We start from the raw sequence: 24,257 nt of genomic DNA, 5'->3' as shown, positions 1-24,257 counted from the left end.
GTTTGATTGGCCCGTAAGGACCAAAAGCTCAAAAAAGCCAACAGAAATTTCAAAGACTTGAAATTTTTTTGCAATTTTTATCGGAATTACTCAAAAAAAATTTAACATTGGAATCTTCGAAAATCTTTTATTGTCTCGGAAAAATATTCAGTAACTAATTTCAAGCCTAAAAATTTTCACTCGACAAAAATCATCGATAAAAGGAAACGTGATAATAATTGTCAGAATTTTCGAAAACAAATTTTTCGGAAAATGTGTGCTGAAGTTTTTATTAGTAAAATGTTGAAAACAATTCCATTGCCAATTGAAGTCCTACAGTAACCTAATTATCAGACCCAGACGCTTAACAACTGACAATCCGTTTGCCTGTCTATTTTGACAGTATTATAACTTATAGCTCAAACCTTGGTCATGAAAAAATGATGTCTTACTGAAGACATTTATCAATTCGGAAATATGTCGCGACTCTAAGCGATTGAATGACTACTAAAGCCAGTCTTGGGCTCCTATTAAAATTTTATGCCCACTGAGCCTTACCTACTTCGCCATTTTTGAAATGCCAAAGTCATGGAAAAATATGTGAAAACTTCTGCAAAAAAACAATAGCAGGACAAGTCCTGAATACAATCCAAAGTTTTAATTAACTAAGGTCTTGACACTCAAAAGTTTTATAAAATTAATAAACTTAAAACAGGCAAATAAACACATGAAACTAAAAAAGTAAAAACAAAAAAATGGAAATAACAAAAATATTTCGTTTTCCAAGACCGAGTGATTTGAGAAACAATAACAAAGCTTTACAAAAATTGAAAAGCAATAATAATAACAACTTTAATTTCAAAAACATTGACCCTGTGCATCCTTTGAATGAGTACAAGAATCTAGTGAGAACAGTGTCACATAAAGCAAAAAGAGCAAAAACTATTGAAATTGAGAAAAATCAGAAAATAAAGAGAGTCAATTAGAACAAAAAACAAAATTATTTTCCCGAATCGATAATCATGGCAGATCATCAACATTTAGATGTCTTAAATATATTCGAGCAGTTCCAACGGTGAAAAAGAGTGACCAAACCACATCAAACACAACAAAATGTGTCAAAATCATATTAAGCTATGAGCTCAGATAGCAAATTCAATTCAATTTTTTCCCATCTGCAGTTTTTATAAAATGCCAACAATTAGACAAAACTTTAGACATCAATTTTGGCAAAACCTAAGAAACTGGCATATTTTTTTGAAGCTGAACAGTAAAAAATCAACGAAAAAGTTAGCAAAAAAATGAAAAAGATTTTTCAAAAAAATATCTTCATTACCAACCTAGATCACCTGTCAGTTTCGGGAAGAAGTGCAAAGACTGCAGCAAGTCCAGCAAATCGTAGAAAGCTAAAATTTTTTTTACTCCTCTCTAAATAAATTTTTAAAACGAACACCGTAGAATTCTTTGAAGGCAATATCTATAATCTAAGACTACTGAGGCTTTTAATTTTATCATCCCTGACAGCTGATGAGACCGGATAATCAAAATTATGAAAGATGAGACAACCAAAAAAATCACGCAAAACAGAGGGAAAATACCACCTTTCTCGAAAACATTTAGTGTCAAGGTCAAAAAAATTAAATGCCTTTAACTAAAAAAATAATTTGGCCGCTTTAAACTCTAATAGGGACCTAGGAGACTTTTCCTTAAAGCGATTAAGTGACAGGACAACAAAAAATGAACAAAGCTACGTGAAACTCAAAAAATCACTGACAAATTTTGAGAACCAATGGTGTCAAAGTGTTTAAAACACTCATCAATGGACTCGAAACAAAAATTTGTTTCTTTTATGTCTAATTTTATGCCAATATGACCTGAAAATAAAGATACTAAGAGATGGTGTTTGAAAAAATTTAGAAAAATGTGACGAGATTCAAATATTTTCCTATTTTTATGATAACGAATAAGGTGAAAGTCGCAAAGGCTGCAACTGCCCAAACTCTTATCAATAGCCACCAATAGAACACATATGCACTTTATTATGAGCACTTGACTGAATAAGCTATAAAAACAGCAGTTAAACTGCCGCAGGTGGTAAAGTTTGCACTGAAAACCTTAAAATTTGTTGAAACATTAATTCCACACACCACTTTGGTGGTTGCTGGGAAAAAATGACCTGAAATTAATGATACTAAGAGATAGTGTTTGAAAAAATTTAGAAGAATGTGGCGAGATTCAAATATTTTCCTATTTTTATGATAACGAATAAGGTGAAAGTCGCAAAGGCTGCAACTTCCCAAACTTTTACCAATAGCCACCAACAGAACACATATGCACTTTGTTATGAGCACTTGACTGAATAAGCTCTAAGAACAGCAGTTAAACTGCCGCAGGTGGCGAAGTTTGCACTGAAAACCTTAAAATTTGTTGAAATTTTAATTTCACACACCACTTTGACGGTTGTCTCAAAAATCACCTGCGCCAAGCAGTGGCATATTTTGTTTCTCCTAGTCGACATCTAACCGGGGTGAGGTTGAGCAGCTTCTTCGAAATTCAGCGCTTTCTGGGGGAGCGTTGTCATGTTGAATGCGGTTCCTATTTTGCTTTGAAATCAGCTATATCCTGTTCCTCAGCCTCATTTTGAGAAAACTAACAGTAGATATAATCTGATGGGGAATGGGAATTATCTTCCATCTGACTATCCAGTTGTTCATTTAAATATTCGATGGCTTCACTTTATTTGAAATCAATATGGCGCTTAAGAGTTTTTTTTCAGATGGCCTTTCTGTTTTGACCATATTTGTAATGACCATATGCTTACAACTGAACACCAGCTTTTAGATAATAGAGTTTATTAACAATTACGCTCATGAACGTTCGTCGAACTCAATATAGTTATTCACAATTAACCACAAAATACCAACAAGAGCTATCAAACTGAAAAATTAGACCACATTTCTTTAAAACTAACAGTTCCAAAGACAAAAAATCAATTGCCGTAAACTGAATTAATAGGATCCCCGGTTTATTCTCTATTAGAAACAGCAAAAGGTGAACAAAAGTAAATAAGAAAATCGAAAAAACGAAATGAGAAAGCCACGTTAAGAAGAAAAAAATGACATCGGACACCTAGTGAAAATCTAAAGAAACAATTTTTTTTATATAAGTGCTTGCTAATTTTTAATAATGAATAAGATTAACCAAAACTTCTCCGTCTGTGTCTATGATGACGAATACTTTTATGTTGTCAGAAATTCTTGATTTTTCAGGAAAAGCACGTATGGATAAAACCGCTGTACTCCTCTATCGGAGCTGTCTTAGTCAAAATAGAATCCTGTGCGGAGTAATCCGAGGTAGTTCTATATCCTCGTCAAAACTTCCTGCAACTCTCAATAGGGTTTAAAAAGGTCAGCTATTCTCTATAAGAGCTCACTTCAAAAGCGCTTTCTCGTCAAGCGTTGTCGCTTTGAAGGCAGCTCCTCCTCTGCTTCGAAATCAATTCTGTCTATTAAGTCTTCACTTTCAAGGTCATTTTGTGACATCTGAAACGAGACATGATCATGGGGGAATAGGAAGTTTCTTCCATCTGACTCCCCAATTAATCAGTTCAATCTCCAACGCTTTCACTTTGTTTAAATCAATATATCGATTCAGATTCCTCTTCCACTTTGACCTATTTTGCAATGATACAAATACGAATGAATACCATCATTTAGAAAAAAAGGTTTATCAACAAAAACGCTCATGGCAATTTTCTTTCACTCTGTTATGTGAAGACGTTTTTTGTCGCTTTTTATAGATTTAATTACTTTTTTCAGCCTGTATTTCGATTTTCAAACCTTTGAACATATCACGATAGATGTATCCTAATTGTTATGATAGACCTACGCAGAACTGGATATCTTATTTGTTCCTAGGCACGGATACTAATCACGTCTCATTACATTCCTCAATAAAGTAAAGAACATAGAATTTTATTATTCATTGGTTGTAACTATTTATTTTTGATGACCAATTTACTGTAAAAACAGCCAATTAGCGTTGCTGAAGAACTCGACATGTTTGTAACCGAATTCCAATGTTTGCGACGCTACTTGAATTTGTTATACCGTTGAACAGGGCAAAAAGAAATAGCAACCTACATTGTCTTGTAGTTCGAAATCAGATATGTCTGCAGTCTTAGCCTGAAATTGAGAAGTCTAACAAAGATATAATCTGATGAAGAATAGAATTTTTCCTATTTCCATCTGACTATCCAGTTGTCATTTAATTTTTCGATGGTTTTGATGAAATCAATATGGCGCTTCAGAGTTTTTTTAGATACATTTTCGGTTTTGACCAAATTTAAAATATCCAAATGCATACTATTGGAAACTAGCATTTAGAGAATAAAGTTTATAATCAATTACGCTCATGGACATTCGTGGAACGGAATACAGTTATGCAGAAATAACAACAAAATACCAACAAAAACTACTCAAACGGAGAAAATTAGACTAAATTTCCTGAAAACATTTAGTGCCAAAGTAAAAAAAATTTTACTTTGGCACTAAATTCTATATGAAATTCTATATGAAAAACATAAAATTTTTAGTTTAGTGGTAATTGGAAAAAAACAAGCTTCAGACCTAATTTCTATTTTGGATATCTTCACTAAATCAGAAAAAATAAATTAAAACACTGATCTCTGATAGACATAAAAAATCAGAAAAAGTGTAAACAGATCGTGAAAAAAAGCAGCAACACTGTAAAATCCAAATACTTTGGATTGTATAAATAAAGGGAGCACCAAATTCGTAGGTTTTTTTTATAAATGTTCGTCCATTTCAATTTTGAGTTTTAGCAAAACGTCAAGCAATTGGATTTTTTGTTAAGTAAATAATCTTCGAGAGGCACGTTCGAATCAATAGTGTTTTTCGATTGTTTCCCAAATTTGTATGCTTTTGGGCATGGATAAGAATTTCTTTTTTTTGATGACCAATTTACTGTAAAAACAGCCAATTAACGTTGCTGAAGAACTCGACATGTTTGCAACCGAATTCCAATGTTTGCGACGCTACTTGAATTTGTTATACCGTTGAACAGGGCAAAAAGAAATAGCAACCTACATTGTCTTGTAGTTCGAAATCAGATATGTCTGCAGTCTTAGCCTGAAATTGAGAAGTCTAACAAAGATATAATCTGATGAAGAATAGAAATTTTCCTATTTCCATCTGACTATCCAGTTGTCATTTAATTTTTCGATGGTTTTGATGAAATCAATATGGCGCTTCAGAGTTTTTTTAGATACATTTTCGGTTTTGACCAAATTTAAAATATCCAAAAGCATACTATTGGAAACCAGCATTTAGAGAATAAAGTTTATAATCAATTACGCTCATGAACATTCGTGGAACGGAATACAGTTATGCAGAAATAACAACAAAATACCAACAAAAACTACTCAAACGGAGAAAATTAGACTAAATTTCCTGAAAACATTTAGTGCCAAAGTAAAAAAAAAATTTTCAATTGAAAACAAAACAATTCCCGGTTGAATTTCTACTAGGAACCTGAATACATGTCCTGAATGCGAATAAATGTCAAAATAGCCAAAGGTGAACAAAAGCACGAGAAACTCTTTTAAGTTTAATTTCCCATGCAGGTGTAATTGCCCATTGATGAGTTCAATTATTTACAAATAGCCGCCATTAGAGCACATATGTATCTTATTATGAGCACTCAACAGAAGAAGCTCTGAAAACTGCATTAAAATTGCCGCGAGTGAAATTCTATATGAAAAACATAAAATTTTTAGTTTAATGTAATTGGAAAAAAAACAAGCTTCAGACCTAATTTCTATTTTGGATATCTTCACTAAATCAGAAAAAATAAATAAAAACACTGATCTCTGATAGACATAAAAAATCAGAAAAAGTGTAAACAGATCGTGAAAAAAAAGCAGCAACACAGTAAAATCCAAATACTTTGGATTGTATAAATAAAAGGAGCACCAAATTCGTAGGTTTTTTTTATAAATGTTCGTCCATTTCAATTTTGAGTTTTGACAAAACGTCAAGCAATTGGATTTTTTGTTAAGTAAATAATCTTCGAGAGGTACGTTCGAATCAATAGTGTTTTTCGATTGTTTCCCAAATTTGTATGCTTTTGGGCATGGATAAGAATTTCTTGGCAAATGTTCCCTATATGCGGGTATTGTTGCCTGGATGTTTAAAAGACTTATCTTAACTTTTTTCTAAAGGAAGCAGTCAGATAAAAAGGGTTTATTTCAATCATTTTTAATGGGAAGAATTAGTCAAACGCAGCTGATGAAAAATCTGTAAGAACATTTCGTTAATAAAAAGTTACGAAAACCAAAACGACCTTATATTTTTTATTAATAGACAAATCGAAAACCTTGTTTTGCTTCATTAGTAAAATTGAAAGAGTAGATAAGAAAGTAGAAAAAAAATGAAATAAGAAAGCCACGTTGAGAAAAAACATTTTCACATCAAACAACTAACGAAAATCAAAAGATACATATTTTGTTTCAACTCATTGCTAAATTTTAACAATGAACACGTTCAACACTACTTCTCCGTCTGTGTCTATGGCGGCGATTGTTTTTGTGTTGTCAGGAGTTCTGGATTTTTCAGGAAAAACACGGATGGAAAAAGTCACTCTACTCCTCTATCGGAGCTGTATTTGCCAAAATAAACTCATGCGCCGAGTAATCGCCGGTATTTCTATCTCCTCGTCAAAACTTCTTGGAACTACCAATAGGGTTGTAGTTGGTCAGCTATCCTCTCTCAGAGCTAATTTTAATAGCGCTTTCAGGACAAGCGTTGTCGCTTTGCCGGCAGCTCTTCCCCTGCTTCCATATCAATTGTGTCTATTATGTTTTCGTCACCATTTTTGTGAAATCTGCCAGAAAAAATTATCAGGTGGAGAATAGAATTTTTTTCCATCTGACCATCCAAAATCTCAGCTCAATCTCCGATGCTTTCACTTTCGTTAAAATCAATATATCGCTCCAGATGTTTTTCCTGTTTTGACCTCTTGTTTAGATAAAAAAAATTTGTCATCAAAACCGGTCATGGCAATTTTTTTTTACACTATGTAATGTGAAGACGGTGTTTGTTGCTTTTTATAGATGTAACTTCTTTTCTCAGCTGTGATTTCGATATTACACAACTTTGAACTTATCACGATAGATGTTTTCCATTTGTTATGATTTGTTTTAACTTTTTAAATGGAATCCTAATCTCCTTTTCAAATCCGGTGACTTCGGATCAATTGTAGCCAAGAACAAGTACCAACTTTTCCTTGTCCGAGAGTTCCGGAATTTTTTTATTCCGGACCAATTTCTTTATCTTCATGTCCCATCCGTTGCTTGTTTGGACGGGTGAAAGCCTATGATATTCCACACAATAAAACCATCGCCCCAAAAGAATTTATTAATATTGGACTCGCAAACGAAACCTTACGTCTCTAAAAATCAATATCTAATCCCTCGTTTGAGCAAGAATACTACACGCGTCTCATTACAATAATCAAAAAAGTAAATATTACACATTTTTTTAATTCGTTGGTTTTAACTTTATTGTTTTTTTTGATAAACAACTTATTATACAAGAGCCATTCGACCTTGCTGGAGAACTCGACACGCTTGTAAACGAATTCCAATGGTTGAGACACCACGCAAAGTGGTGATACCGTGGAACATTGCAAAAGGATATAGCAATTTTTACTGTATCGACGACGACAGGATGCACCAAAAAAAAGTACGGCCTCAGCTAATTGAAACAAATGTGAATAACAAAATTTTATGCTAGCGTTTCTCTGTTATAACAGACAGCCGCGCCCATCCAGAGCACTTAGTGCTCATGTGCGCCCATGTGCAGGATTGTGCAAGTGCGGAAGTTTCAGGCAGCATCCAAAAGTGCCTATTTGCGCTCTAGCGGAGAACTGGCTAACACTCGCTATACTATAGGTATTATAAATCTTTTATTTAGACTAGCGCCCGAAAAGGCCACTTGTCTAAGTTGCAGGGTAAAGTCTACTGTAAATGATGAGCCCGCGTTCTGAGAAACCACAGAAAGAGCAATCAAAAGTGCTCACAATCAAATGTGAAACATGCGTTTATAAATTAAACATAAACCAAGCTGTCTTTAGGTGCATATCTTGTGAAAAGACTATGCACCAAAATGAGCGACAAGGTCATAGCTGCAATACAAGAATGAAAAGCTAACATCTTGTCTCTGCAATCATTTTATCTCTTGGAATGAAGGGATATTGTTTATGATGCAGTGAATAATTATCAAAGAAGTAAAATCAGAACTGACCGCCAAGAACTTCTCGCAAGTAAGGTGACCCGAACGACAGAGTGAAAGATTGATGAAAAGTTTGAAACATTACCTGTACAAACACGAAGGTCTGAAGCGCGTTCAGTCAAAAAAAAGTAGGTCTGTAAAAACGATTACCTGATGAAAACGGCGTAAAAATCAGAAGCGTCAAAGAAGGCAAAAAGCAAGAACCAAAGCAAATAGCGGAGTCAGATAGATGAGAAGTAAATGCAATGATGTTCAATCTAAATATCGATTTTCAGAATATTGACTCTCCGACGCTTGTTATCTGTAAGACAATATCAGGTCTATAATAGAAAATTTTTTCCATCTGACTATCGAAATGCTCAGCTCAATCTCGATGCTTTCACTTTCATTAAAATCAATATATCGTTTCAGATGCTTTTTCTGTTTTGACCTATCGTTTAGATATAGAGATTTGTCATCAAAACCGGTCAAGGCAATTTTTTTTAAAATTCTGTTATGTGAAGACGGTGTTTGTCGCGTTTTAAAGATGTAAATTTTTTTTTCAGCTGTGATTTCGATTTTACACATCTTTGAACTTATCACGATAGATGTTTTCTAATTGTTATGATTTGTTATGACTTTTTAAATGCAATCCCAATCTCCTTTTCAAATCCGGTGACTTTGGATCAATTGTAGCCAAGAACAAGTACCAACTTTTCCTTGTCCAAGAGTTCCTTTTTTTTTATTCCGGACCAATTTTTTAATCTTCATGTCCCATCCGTTGCTAGTTTGGACGGGTGAAAGCCTATGATATTCCACACAAAAAAACCATCGCCCCAAAAGAATTTGTTAATATTGGACTCGCAAACGAAACCTTACGTCTCTAAAAATCAATATCTAATCCCTCGGCTGAGCAAGAATACTATACGCGACTCATTACAATCATCAAAATAGTAAATACCACACAATTTTTTAATTCGTCGGTTGTAACTCTATTTTTTGATAAACAACTTACTATACAAGAGCCATTCCACGTTGCTGGAGCACTCGACACGCTTGCAAACGAATTCCAATGGTTGAGACACAACGCAAAGTGGTGATACCGTGGAACATTGCAAAAGGATATAGCAATCTTCACTGTATCGACGACGACGGGTTGCACCAAAAAGTACGGCCTCAGCTAATTGAAAAAATGTGAATAACAAAATTTTATGCGAGCGTTTCTCTGTTATAACAGACAGCAGCGCTCATCCAGAGCACTGAGTGCCCATGTGCGCCCATGTGCAGTATCGTGCAAGTGCGGAAGTTTCAGGCAGTGATCCAAAAGTGCCTATTTGCGCTCTAGCGGAGAACTGTCTAACACTTGCAATACTATAGGTATTATAAATCTTTTATTTAGACTAGTGCCCGAAAGTGCTACTTGTCTAAGTTGCAGGGTAAAGTCTACTGTAAATGATGAGCCTGCCTTCTTAGAAACCACAAAAAGAGCAATCAAAAGTGCTCACAACCAAATGTGAAACATGCGTTTATAATTTAAACAAAAACCAAGCTGTCTCTAGGTGCATATCTTGTGAAAAGACTACGCACCAAAATGAGCGACAAGGTCATAGCTGCAATACAAGAACAAAAAGCTAACATACTATCTCTGCAATCATTTGTCTCTTGGAATGAAGGGATATTGTTTTTGATGCAGTGAATAATCATCGAAGAAAAAAAATCAGAACTGACCGCCAAGAACTTCTCGCAAGTAAGGTGACCCGAACGACAGAGTGAAAGATTGATGAAAAGTTTGAGACATTAACTGTACAAACACGAAGGTCCCAAGCGCATTTAGTAAAAAAAGTAGGTCTGTAAAAAACAATTACCTGATGAAAACGGCGTAAAAATCAGAAGGGTCAAAGAAGGCCAAAAGCAAGACCCAAAACAAATAGCAGAGTCAGATAGATGAGAAGTAAATGCAATGATGTTCAATCTAAATGTCAATACTCAGAATAATGGTTCTCGGTCACTTGTTACCTGTAAAGAAAACAGAGAGAGACCGACTCTACAAAAACTCATCAACAGCTGGGCAAATGTATGTTGTTAACGTCTCTATGTTGTTCTGTTTAACTATCACGAAAATTGTATATAAGCAAAGAACTCAAACCACAAGATTACAAAAATGGGAATAAACTGCTACAATGAAGACTTGAATTCCTCCATGCGGGTAACATCAACAGGAATTAAATCAACATACAAAATCTTCCGCTCATCAGTAAAAATAACAATGTCTGGGTTGAACACTAAGAGGAATGATTCAAAAACACGAAAAAAGTTGAAATCATAATTAATATTATTAATGTCCGAAGTATTATTGAATTCATGCGAAGCTCCTACAAAGCAGATTCTGTCATAGGTAAAAACTATGAAAATATTTGCCTAACTGAAATGTGGCTTAGTGATGCAATGCAGAATGAAGCTCTGTTTTTAAGAATTAAAAAATCGTTCGGCGATACAAAATCTCTGACAGCAGCAAAACTAAGCGCGGAGGCGTTCCAATTGCTGTCAGGGGAACCTAAATGCAGACAAAACCTCGCTCAGCCTCAATTTGTTGAACACTGCCATAATTAGGGTATCCTTAAATAGCTCCTCACTTCTAAACGGAATTGTTCTTAATCAACCAAAAATCAGCGCTCACAGATGGAGTCATGAAACATTCAACCACTGCTAAATTAATTTTCAAATTATCAAAACTTACTGGAAGGTAAAACAACCCTATTGGACGGTAATATTAAATTAATAGGCAACTGGAAAACAATGCAGACCATGCCGACTATGAAAACACTTGACTAAATCAGCTCACTTTTTGTAATTTCGAAAACTATTTAATTTCAGAGAGAAAATGGGTAAAACCAAACAATTAGACATATTTTTGGTAAATGAACAGCAACTCTGGATAGAGATCACCGTTGAAAAAAAATTAGGTGATCAATACAAATTGTTAAGCGTAAAAACTCAGATCACTACCGGTTTCGAACACATTTTTTTCGTTTTCGATAAAATAGCGACCGATAAACGGACAAAACTTGCTCTTTATAATGTCGATTGGCAGAAACTAAATGGGACATCTACGGAAAAATTATGCTACAATCGATTTCCCAGTTGAAAATTCGCTTTTCGCTTTCCGACAAGAACGATCAACTATTGTTCCTTTGCTTCCTTCATAAAACCCAATGCTTCAGTGACTAAAAACTAACTCGAAGAACTAACTTTTTCTTACCTAGATTTTCTGAAAGATTTTGACAAAGTACCTCATGATAAACTTGCTAAATTCCTAACTCCAGGATTATTTGACAGAGCGTTCGATTTCATTGCTGATATCAAAAATGATTTAAGGTAACAATGAATTGTTGGACTTATTTATAGTTAAAATTAAATTCACAATTTTATTTTACTTTTAATACACGAAACAAAATTAAGATCTTTGTTGCGCAGTTTTTGAAAGGCCCTTGTTTTTTGTTTTCGTTTCTTAAAATTAGTTTTTGCTTTCTTCATAAGCAACTAAAAAACGATGCAGACCATGCTGACTATCGAAACATTTGACTAAACCAGCTCACTCTTTATATGTTCGAACAGCTATATAATTTCAGAGAGAAAATTGGTAATACCAAACAACTAGACGTATTTTTGGTAAATGAACCGCAACTCTGGATAGAGATCACCGTTGAAAAAAATTTAGGTATCAATACAAAATAGGTAAGCTTAAAAACTCAGATCACTACCGGCTTCGATCAAGTTTTTTTTTCGTTATCGATAAAATAGCGACCGATATACGAACTAACTTTTTCCTACCTAGATTTTCTGAAAGATTTTGACAAAGTACCTCATGATAAAATTGCTAAATTCGTAACTTCACGATTATTTGACAGAGCGTTGGATATCATTGCTGATTTCAATATTGAATTAAAGTAACAATTAATTTTTGGACCTATTTATAGTCAAAATTAAATTTACAATTTTTTTTACCTTTAATACAACAAAAAAATTAAGATCTTTGTTGCGCAGTTTTTGAAATGCCCTTGTTTTTGTTTTCAATTCCTGAAAAGTAATTTTTGCTTTCTTCATAAGCAACTGGAAAACAATGCAGACCACGCTGACTATGAAAACATTTGACTAAATCAGCTTACTTTTTATTATTTCGAACAGCTATTTAATTTCAGAGAGAAAATTGGTAATACCAAACAACTAGACGTCTTTTTGGTAAATGAACTGCAACTCTGGATAGAGATCACCGTTGAAAAAAAAATAGGTGATCAATACAAAATAGGTAAGCGTAAAAACTCAGATAACTACCGGCTTCGATCAAGTTTTTTTCCTTATCGACAAAATAGCGACCGATATACGGACAAAACTTGCTCTTTATAATGTCGATTGGCTGAAACTAAAGGGGACATTTATGAAAAAATTATGCTACAATCAATTTCCCGGCTCAAAGTTCGCTTTTCGTTTTCCGAAAAGAACGATCAACTATTGTTCCTTTGCTTCCTTCATAAAACCCAATGCTTCAATGACCAAAAACTAACTCGAAGAACTAACTTGTTCCCACCTAGATTTTCTGAAAAACTTTGACAAAGTACCTCATGATAAACTTGCTAAATTCCTAACTCCAGTATTATTTGGCAGAGCGTTCGATTTCATTGCTGATTTCAAGAATGATTTAAGGTAACAATGAATTGTTGGACTTATTTATAGTTAAAATTAAATTCACAACTTTTTTTTACATTTAATACACCAAACAAAATTAAGATCTTTGTTGCGCAGTTTTTGAAATGGCCTTGTTTTTTGTTTTCATTTCCTAAAATTAGTTTTTGCTTTCTTCATAAGCAACTAGAAAACAATGCAAACCATGCTGACTATGAAACCATTTGACTAAACCAGCTCACTTTTTATAATTTTGAACAACTGTATAATTTCAGAGAGAAAACTGGTATTACCAAACAGCTAGACGTATTTTTGGTAAATGAACCGCAACTCTGGATGGAGATCACCGTTGAAAGAAAAAATTTAGGTGATCAATACAAAATAGGTTAGCGTAAAAACGCAGATCACTACCGGCTTCGAAAATTTTTTTTTGTTAGCGATAAAATAGCGACCGATAAACGGACAAAACTTGCTCTTTATAATGTCGATTGGCAGAAACTAAATGGGACATTTATGATACAATTATGCTATAATCATTTTCCCAGTTCAAAGTTTGCTTTTCGCTTTCCGACAAGAACAATCAACTATTGTTCCTTTGCTTCGTTCATAAAACCCAAGACTTCAATGACCAAAAACTAACTCGAAGAACTAAATTTTTCCTACCTAGATTTTCTGAAAGATTTTGACAAAGTACCTCATGATAAATTTGCGAAATTCCTAACTCCAGGATTATTTGGCAGAGCGTTGGATATCTTTGCTCATTCCGATAGTGAGTTAAAGTAACAATTAATTTCTGGACTTATTATGGTTAAAATTAAATTTACATTTTTTTAATCTTAAATACACCAAAAAAATAAAGCTCTTTGTTGCGCTGTTTTTGAAATGCCCTTGTTTTTTGTTTTCATTTCCTGAAATTAGTTTTTGCTTTCTTCATAAGCAACTAGAAAACAATGCAAACCATGCTGACTATGAAACCATTTGACTAAACCAGCTCACTTTTTATAATTTTGAACAACTGTATAATTTCAGAGAGAAAATTGGTATTACCAAACAGCTAGACGTATTTTTGGTAAATGAACCGCAACTCTGGATAGAGATCACCGTTGAAAAAAAATTTAGTTGATCAATACAAAATAGGTTAGCGTAAAAACTGAGATCACTACCGGCTTTGAACAATTTGTTTTCGTTAGCGATAAAATAGCGACCGATAAACGGACAAAACTTGCTCCTTATAATGTCGATTGGCATAAACTAAAGTGGACATTTATGATAAAATTATGCTACAATCAATTTCCCAGTTCAAAGTTGGCTTTTCGCTTTCCGACAAGAACGATCATCTATTGTTCCTTTGCTTCGTTCATAAAACCCAAGGCTTCAACGACCAAAAACTAACTTGAAGATCTAATTTTTTCCTACCTATATTTTCTGAAAGATTTTGACAAAGTACCTCATGATAAACTTGCTAAATTCCTAACTCCAGGATTATTTGGCAGAGCGTTGGATATCATTGCTGATTTCAATAATGAGTTTAAGTATCAATTAATTTTTGGACTTATTTACAATTAAAATTAAATTTACAACATTTTTACCTTTAATACACCAAAAAAATTTAGATCTATGTTGCGCAATTTTTGAAACGCCCTTGTATTTTGTTTTCATTTCCTGAAAAGTAGTTTTTGCTTTCTTCATAAAACTTTGCCTCCTTCATTAAACTCATTGCTTCAATGACCAAAATATAATCGGAGAACTAGTTTTTTTCTGCCTAAATTTTCTGTAATACGTCGACAAAGTACCTCACGATAAAGTTTTGCTAAATTATTGACTCTAGGACTAATTGGCAGAGCGTTGGATATCATCGCAGATTATTGCCTTAATAAAAGACAAAGGGACCGTAATTACCAAAAATTTTCCAGCTTTTTGAATGTAACAAGCTGAATCCAACAATTGTCGGTACTTGGGCAACTACTGTTATTTGTTAACATAAATGATCTAATCTAATCAATAGATCATACCCTTACATATGGTTACGATTGCGACTATTAACTGATCAGTAACATTTAAAGTCTCCTTGAAAATGACCTAAATAAATCGAATAATCGTTGCGGGGAAATTCACATGGCTCTTTGTGGCATTACCAAATACAAATGTGGCATTTTATATATCAAGAGTAAGGGAAATATAAGTGTGGGGCCAAGTTGCTAAACCCGTAAATAGTCAAAAGTTTATTGGTTTATTAATCGCGGAGAATCTCGCATAGCACATCAAAGTTTCTCGAACGCAAGGCGAGCACTCTGAAAGACTGCAAGTAACACCTTTGTTCCTAACAAACTAAACGCCTACATTGGTTATTTTGTACTCTTTGTATCATATGCAAGAGAAGTATGCTATCTCAACAAAAGCGATTTAATTTTTATAGAAAAATTACCGGAAAAGGTTTCCCTCTCTATTGAAATTTTGCCGACGAAGGTTTCAATCTAGATGGAAACCATTTCAACAAGTACTAAACAAACAAAAGAAGAAAAGGTACACATGATGTTATCGAATTTGAAGAATAGGTAAAAAAACGCAACGAAATAGTAACACCTACTAGTCACAATTCCTAAGCAAGAAATTTTTGATAGAACGACCCCGCACGTGATGAGTTTGTTGCTTACGTACTAACAGTAAGGTAAATACACTTGAAGCTCATCTAGATGACAAGGAAGTGTGTGGATCTGCCATGATTGAGTTCCAGAAGTCTTCCTTACCACTAGCAATACTACTACTACTACTACTACTACTACTACTACTACTACTACTACTACTACTATTACTACTACTACTACTACTACTACTACTACTACTACTACTACTACTAATACTACTACTACTACTACTACTACTACTACTACTACTACTACTACTACTACTACTACTACTACTACTACTACTACTAGTACTACTACTACTACTACTACTACTACTACTACTACTACTACTACTACTACTACTACTACTACTAATACTACTATTACCACTTCTATTACTACTTCTACAACTACTACTACTACCACTACTACTTCTTCTACTACCACCCCTTTGATTTTTTATCTTTTCCAGCACCAGGGTCCTAGAGACCTTCTTCGGGTTTTGATGATAAACTGTTGCATAAAATCTAGAGTTAATGGAATGGTTATCAATATTTTATTAATTCTAGATTTAGCAATTTTTAGATAAAATTTATTTTTTTCCAGTTTTCGGAGAACTATTGTCTTGTTCCGAGTTTTTGGATCATCATAAACCTGTAGAACTTTTTAATGATTGAAATAGGGATACTGGATGGTGTTTTTAGACAATGAAATGGTTTTGAAGACTTTAATGTCTTGAATTTTAGCAAGACTTTGTTAAAATTTGCGATTGTTAAGAGCCACATAACCTGCTCTAGGGTTTGATTATAGGTTGCTGCGCAGCATCTAGATTTAATTGAATGTTTTTCAAGACTTTAATATTAGCTATTTTTAAAAAATATTTGCAATTAATACGAGGTTTTTTAATCTTTTTGAATTTTTATCATTTTTTGCGGCACCAGGGTCCTAGGGACATCATGCAAGGTTTGATGATAAGCTGTCATATAGTTTAGTTTTTAGAGTTAATGGAATGAATATCAAATTTTTATTGACTTCAGCTTTAGCAATTTTTTGAAAAAATTGTATATTTTCAGATTTTTGCAAATTTTTATGTTACAAGTTTTATGTATCTTTGAACCAGTGAAACTATTTAAAGCTTGAAATAAGGATACTGGGTAGTCTCTTGAGACAAGGAAATGGTTTTGAAATTTTTTTACCTTGAATTTTAGCAAGATTCTGTTAAAATTAGCAACTGTTTTCAAAATGTTGAATTTTTTTGTCCTTTTCTGAGTTTAACAATCATTACTGGCCAACGAAGGCTTTAAAGTCCTTTAGATTAGTTACTTTACATAACTCCAGAGACAAAAAACAGTTTTAAAGATTTTCAAAGCGAAATCTTAAATCTTTTTTTTTAATTTTCGTTTTTGTTTGTTTCAAATATCAGTTTCTTATTCGATTTTTTTACTAATAAGGCTACAAAAATTTGCAGAGTTGAATAAAACTAAAGCAAACATCACTAAACAGAGGCTAGCTCCTGATGAAGCCAACTGCTCGCCTGTCGTTTGAGAGCTCTTCGCCCGACGTTGGTCGGTTATGTTTACAATTTTAAAAAAAACGAAATGGAACACATTTGGGCGCACTTATCATTTCAATGTTAGCAGAAAACCAACAAAATAGTTAAATAGATATCAATTAAGACCAGTCACAAATTAAAAACGTATTCAGCGGGTACTAAATGTAGCTCACATATAGAAATGCGGGTTCCATGAGCATAGATAGAAAGTAGTTCTGAATATACTAAAATGAAAATATTTTAGCTAGATTTTGTTAAATCTTGCTTATTTTTTATTATATATTTGACTCCTTTTGTCCTATTTCTTCCACACTTTACTGGCTAACGGAAATTTTCACGTCTTGCAAATTGGTATACGTGACAGTACTTCGGAGACCAAAAATGGTTTTGAGCATTTATTCACTGCGAAATTTGGAACATTGGTTATTTTGTACTCATTGTATCATATGCAAGCGAAGTATGCTATCTCAACAAAAGCGATTTAATTTTTATAGAAAAATTACCGGAAAAGGTTTCCCTCTCTATTGAAATTTTGCCGACGACGGTTTCAATCTAGATGGAAACCATTTCAACAAGTACTAAACAAACAAAAGAAGAAAAGGTACACATGATGTTATCGAATTTGAAGATTAGGTAAAAAAACGCAACGAAATAGTAACACCTACTAGTCACAATTCCTAAGCAAGAAATTTTTGATAGAACGACCCCGCACGTGATGAGTTTGTTGCTTACGTACTAACTGTAAGGTAAATACACTTGAAGCTCATCCAGATGACAAGGAAGTGTGTGGATCTGCCATGATTGAGTTCCAGAAGTCTTCCTTACCACTAGCAATACTACTACTACTACTACTACTACTACTACTACTACTACTACTACTACTACTACTACTACTACTACTACTACTACTACTACTACTACTACTACTACTACTACTACTACTACTACTACTACTACTACTACTACTACTACTACTACTACTACTAGTACTACTACTACTACTACTACTACTACTACTACTACTACTACTACTACTACTACTATTACCACTTCTATTACTACTTCTACAACTACTACTACTACCACTACTACTTCTTCTACTACCACCCCTTTGATTTTTTATCTTTTCCAGCACCAGGGTCCTAGAGACCTTCTTCGGGTTTTGATGATAAACTGTTGCATAAAATCTAGAGTTAATGGAATGGTTATCAATATTTTATTAATTCTAGATTTAGCAATTTTTTGATAAAATTTATTTTTTTTTCCAGTTTTCGGAGAACTATTGTCTTGTTCCGAGTTTTTGGATCATCATAAACCTGTAGAACTATTTAAGGATTAAAATAGGGATACTGGATGGTGCTTTTAGACAATGAAATGGTTTTGAAGACTTTAATGTCTTGAATTTTAGCAAGACTTTGTTAAAATTTGCGATTGTTAAGAGCCACATAACCTGCTCTAGGGTTTGATTATAGGTTGCTGCACAGCATCTAGATTTAATTGAATGTTTTTCAAGACTTTAATATTAGCTATTTTTAAAAAATATTTGCAATTTATACGAGGTTTTTTAATCTTTTTGAATTTTTATCATTTTTTGCGGCACCAGGGTCCTAGGGACATCATGCAAGGTTTGATGATAAGCTGTCATATAGTTTAGTTTTTAGAGTTAATGGAATGAATATCAAAATTTTATTGACTTTAGCTTTAGCAATTTTTTGAAAAAATTGTATTTTTTCAGATTTTTGCAAATTTTTATGTTACAAGTTTTATGTATCTTTGAACCAGTGAAACTATTTAAAGCTTGAAATAAGGATACTGGGTAGTCTCTTAGAGACAAGGAAATGGTTTTGAAATTTTTTTACCTTGAATTTTAGCAAGATTCTGTTAAAATTAGCAAATGTTTTCAAAATGTTGACTTTTTTTGTCCTTTTCTGAGTTTAACAATCATTACTGGCCAACGAAGGCTTTAAAGTCCTTTAGATTAGTTACTTTACATAACTCCAGAGACAAAAAACAGTTTTAAAGATTTTCAAAGCGAAATCTGAAAGCTTTTTTTTTAATTTTCGTTTTTGTTTGTTTCAAATATCAGTTTTTTATTCGATTTATTTACCAATAAGGCTACAAAAATTTGCAGAGTTGAATAAAACTAAAGCAAACATCACTAAACAGAGGTTTGCTCCTGATGAAGCCAACTGCTCGTCTGTCGTTTGAGAGCTCTTCGCCCGACGTTGGTCGGTTATGTTTACAATTTAAAAAAAAACGAAATGGAACACATTTGGGCGCACTAATCATTTCAATGTTAGCAGAAAACCAACAAAATAGTTAAATAGATATCAATTAAGACCAGTCAAAAATTAAAAACGTATTCAGCGGGTAATTAATGTAGCTCACATATAGAAATGCGGGTTCCATGAGCATAGATAGAAAGTAGTTCTGAATATACTAAAATGAAAATATTTTAGCTAGATTTTGTTAAATCTTGCTTATTTTTTATTATATATTTGACTCCTTTTGTCCTATTTCTTCCACACTTTACTGGCTAACGGAAATTTTCACGTCTTGCAAACTGGTATACGTGACAGTACTCCGGAGACCAAAAATGGTTTTGAGCATTTATTCACTGCGAAATTTGGAACATTTTTTTCTATATTCTTTTTCCACATTGTCTGTTCTATGTTCTTTGTTCCTAATAGTTTTTTTCTGAATGAGTTAATTTCCACTAAGGCTAGAAAACTAGAACATGCAGAGTCGAATTCCAACAGGGATAATAATCCTTGCTCTCTCCCTCGTGTCGGTTGTAGTTTCTTTACTTCACTTTCTCAGTCACGTTTTATCTCACTCACACTATCTCTCCTCTCACTCTCTCTCTCTCTCTCTCTCTCCTTGACTCTTTTGTTGATGCCGAACTTTAATTGCTCTTATGTGGCGTGATGTCATCCTCTACTACTCTAATTAACCCTGAATAGTAGTTAGAATGCTTTATCACGTATATTTTAACTAGCACTTTATAGGAAACATTGTTTATTGCTCTCTAAAACGTTTTCTCTCTCATATGGCTTTTGGTCCTCAGAAATGGGATAAGAGGTAGAGCTCAGTGGGCATTAAGTTATCTTAGAGGGTTTCAGCTCACTAATTTGCGATCCACTGAAACTGTTTTGGAGACTTGTATTTATGGTGTGAAGGGCGGTTCTTAGAAATTGATCCGGCACCCCCACCCACACATCAGCCCGTTCCCTAAACGCCATCCCTGCACATTTTTCAAGCCCTAAGGGACCAAACAGCCAAATATCAGTCAGTTACCCAGCTGTTGCGACAAGATACTATCCAAGCTACCTAAAACCAGGAAAGTAGATGAGTCAAACTAACCTGTTTTTTCAAAATTTGATTTGTTTTTTTAGCTGAATTGAATCGGCCTATGAGTTCAATGCTAATTCTGGTTTGTGTTATATTTCAGCTAATGCCGAGTCTTTGAATATGACACTAATTGTTGTTCAGTCGCAACGGGTTTCGTAATAACATTATTCATAGCTCATTAGTATTGAGTTGGATATCAAGGCCCCATAAGAGACGATTCTTTTGCTAAATACTCTGTATGGTTTTTCTATCTTGAAAAGTGCTTTGATAACAAAAATTTAAAAAAACTAAATTAATAAATGCCCCTCCCGAACACAATATTGGCTGGTCCGGGGCCCTCCTAGCACTACGTCTTCTTAAAGCATTTCGTATTGTTTAAATCTACCAATAAAATGATAATATACAAACATCAGCTGAGAAAATAGTAAAGCAAAAGACAGACAGCATTAGAAAACAAACTACTAATGGCGAAAGTAGATATCAAACTAACAGCCTCCCTTCTTCAACCACAGCTCCCATTGAAGCATCAACAATTTCGCGCTGACTAAATGTCCTTGAGCCATCAACTTCGAGCTGACTAAATCTACCAATAAAATGATAATATACAAACATCAGCTGAGAAAATAGTAAAGCTAAAGACAGACAGCATTAGAAAACAAACTACTACTGGCGAAAGTAGATATCAAACTAACAGCCTGCCTTCTTCAACCACAGCTCCCATTGAAGCATCAACAATTTCGCGCTGACTAAATGTCCTTGAGCCTCGAATGCAGCGGAGGGGACTCCTTAGGAGATATCGGGTTAGAAAACATTTCTGTAATTTATTAAACACCAAATGCAACGAGTCAAATCGGCAGCTGGTATTTGGGTTGAGACTGCCGGATGTGCAGAAAAAAGACAAATTTCTAAACTAGTGTTTCGGAAAAAATTTACTGTGGCAGCAGCTATAAAGCCACAGCAACAACAACAAACCTACAAACAAAATGTTGACTGATCTATGCGAGTGAATTCCCCTTGTCAAAAATCCTCAACTCTTCATATTGTCAACAAACAGACAGACCTTACAGACAACAAAAATATAAAATATCGGATCAGCGACATTTAGAAGTTTTTAGAAGTTTTAACGAAATTGACATGTGCACTTGGAGAATTTGCTGCCTGTGCAAAAACTGTAACCCCATTTCGAAACTATCTCATTTATAACGATCAACAAGGGTGCTTCAACCCGTGCATTGCAGAAGCCTGAACTACTACTACTACTATTACCACAACGACTAACAGTTTCTTCGCTCTAGAGATAGTAGTTTTCCCGCCCAAGGATCTGATCTTGTCCCTTACTGCTGTACTCAGTCATCGCCGACAAGAAACTGCTGATAAATGTTGTCGGTTGTTTATCACGCGCCTATTTTTCAGATCGCAATGTAACTTGGCCCTGGGATTTTTTTGCGGATGCAAGGAGCTCAAATTAATACAATAGCAGTAGTGGCAGAAGAAGGTGTTGATATTTCGGCGATGTCTTCGTCGGAGTCAGTGACAGATGCAACACCTGGAGATCTGGAGCTACTTGCTACTGCTAATTCTCGATATCGTCGCATTGAAGAATCCGCGGTATAATTTTAAAATACATACTATCCTTCTATTCATAGATCCTCAATTTACACTAAGTATGTGTTGCTATATAGATAGTGACTATGCCTAGTGTAGCTAGTATAATAGCTTATACTACTACTATGCAAAAAAAATTGTGTGCTTTTTGGGGCGTTAAAATTTTTTACAACTAACTGAAGGGGGGTTGGGGGCGGAATAAATCCAATATCTTCCACAAAAATTTTGAACCAAATGCACTGAATCCGGGTCTATCTTTATTTCCAACCCTGAAAATATATTAAACCTGCCTTGCAAAATGATGAGTTTTCTACGCTATGTCGGCTTGGCACAGACATTTATCTGAAAACAATATAAAGAGGTCTTAGAAATAGAAGAAATAACTTGAAAAAAGAAGAAATAACTTGTTTAATACGAAAAGCTAATCGATCATGAAATGCTGTTCCAATCCACTACTGTACACCCATGACCATTAATCGCAATAGAATTTCACGAATTTTAAATAAAATTATGAAACACTCTCGATGAGCTAAAGATTTTTTTAAAGCAAGAGTTCAGAAAAAAGAGTTGATTATAGCTGATTGTATGCTTCAGTTAACTGATGAGGAAAGAGAAAGACTTTTGCTGAGGCGGGAACGGAATAAACAAGCTGCCGCTAGATGCAGAAACAGACGCCGCGACCTCACTGCAACATTGGAACAGCAAGCCGAAGAATGGCAACAGAAAAATGCAGACCTTGAAAATGAAATCGCCGATTTAATGTCTCAAAAGGAACAGCTTGAATTTTTGCTAAATATGCATGAGTCGCAATGCAATCAATTAGGCACCCAAACGCAGTACCACACTTCGAATGACACAACTTACGATAACCGTAATCGAGCTTCAATCTCTTCCGTTACTGCAAACGTGACTCGAAGAACTGTCAATGCGTTTTCGGGTGAGGCCATTGGCGAACCTGTTCGGGGCACTAATGAAATGGGCTACAATGCCGATATAGACGACGACCTGTCTTCAGGTCTAGCCTTCAAACAGGAACCTGAAGACCTTTCTATCAAAACCAGTGGAAAAAATCAGCCGCCACAATATCCTTCCAATCTCATAATCAACCCTATAACGAGCTCATCTGTGATATTGAACAATAATACACATTATTACGTATCACAGTACTCCGCATCATCTCCAAGTGTTGGTTGTTCGTCTGCTACTATCAGAACGTGTCCACCGTTGAACAAAAGTTCAAACAAAGAAGACAGACTGCTAACTGTAGAACCGCATGCTAATTTCAGTCAATCACCTAGACGGGTAAATGCTAAAGAGACTCCTATTAAAGTTGCCATCGCTTCGCCACCAATAGCTAAAGTCACACCGACAAAGAGGGATGGTCCGCATGCTCAGCCTTTCGAATATTCATCACCAGTATATTCACCAGGAGGATACAACACTATTAGAACAGGACCAATTGATAAGACTCCACCTCGTGCAATGCAACAAAGTCCTGGCCGGGCTGCAGTGCCTTTACTCTGCGATTCTCCAAGGGCAATGCAAAAGCAGTCGCAGTATCAAGTGCAATTTAATAACAGTGGTCTTTTGCAACAGTCTCATCAAATGGCACCCTCACCTGTAATGTCCAGGGTTCCAAAAGAGGATTCAGGCAATATCTATGGACACGCGACGGATCCCATGGCTTCTGGAGCCACGGGAGTTTCTTTGCTCGAGGATGGACATTCTCTGATAAACGAGTTTTTCGAAGACGATTCTGCCAAACATTTCTCTGCCTTATAACACAACAATCATTCAATATTATAGTATGTCTCGTAAAGTTTCAACGCTTGCGAACGTTCAAAATACTTGATACATGCTAATGAACATCAACATGCTTACTTGGTTGTCAAGCATTTTCTCGTTTAGCTATGCTATAGATGGGACTAGTTGCCATATGTTTTTAGGCAACGCAAACCATTATCAAGGCATAAGAAACATTTTTTGCACATTAATGAAAATAATTATATTTTGCTCACGGGATAAAGGGAAGCAGTTCTTCCGTGAATGCACGTTTGCATGTTTCAAACTTGAACTTTGACCTCTGAACTCTAAAAGTTTTGAAAGGTGCGCTTGCGTTGCAACTTTATAGGTCATACTAGTGAAGCTGCTGCATAAATTGTCTATCTCAGT

At 34.6% G+C, this 24,257-nt stretch overlaps 3 protein-coding genes across 3 annotated transcripts in view; 2 read left to right on the top strand and 1 right to left on the bottom strand.

Annotated features, from left to right (window-relative positions):
• Nucleotides 1–24,257, bottom strand: part of LOC142334816 (neuropeptide S receptor-like) — a 311,777-nt gene that overhangs the window by 155,237 nt on the left and 132,283 nt on the right. The gene's annotated exons all lie outside the window — the stretch shown is intronic.
• The window catches only part of LOC142334842 (general transcription factor IIF subunit 2-like), a 143,557-nt gene that overhangs the window by 94,695 nt on the left and 24,605 nt on the right, over nucleotides 1–24,257 (top strand). The gene's annotated exons all lie outside the window — the stretch shown is intronic.
• Nucleotides 21,875–23,966, top strand: LOC142345489 (uncharacterized). The gene is made up of 2 exons (XM_075397557.1): nucleotides 21,875–22,088; nucleotides 22,680–23,966. Exons 1-2 carry the CDS (start codon nucleotides 21,930–21,932, stop codon nucleotides 23,865–23,867), a joined length of 1,347 nt encoding a protein of 448 aa, XP_075253672.1. The 5' UTR covers nucleotides 21,875–21,929; the 3' UTR covers nucleotides 23,868–23,966.

The sequence above is a fragment of the Convolutriloba macropyga genome, chromosome 1, assembly GCF_964194025.1.
Source record: "Convolutriloba macropyga chromosome 1, txConMacr16.3, whole genome shotgun sequence".
In the NCBI taxonomy this organism is placed as follows: Eukaryota; Metazoa; Xenacoelomorpha; order Acoela; family Convolutidae; genus Convolutriloba; species Convolutriloba macropyga.
This window is presented reverse-complemented; position numbering and strand designations above follow the sequence as displayed.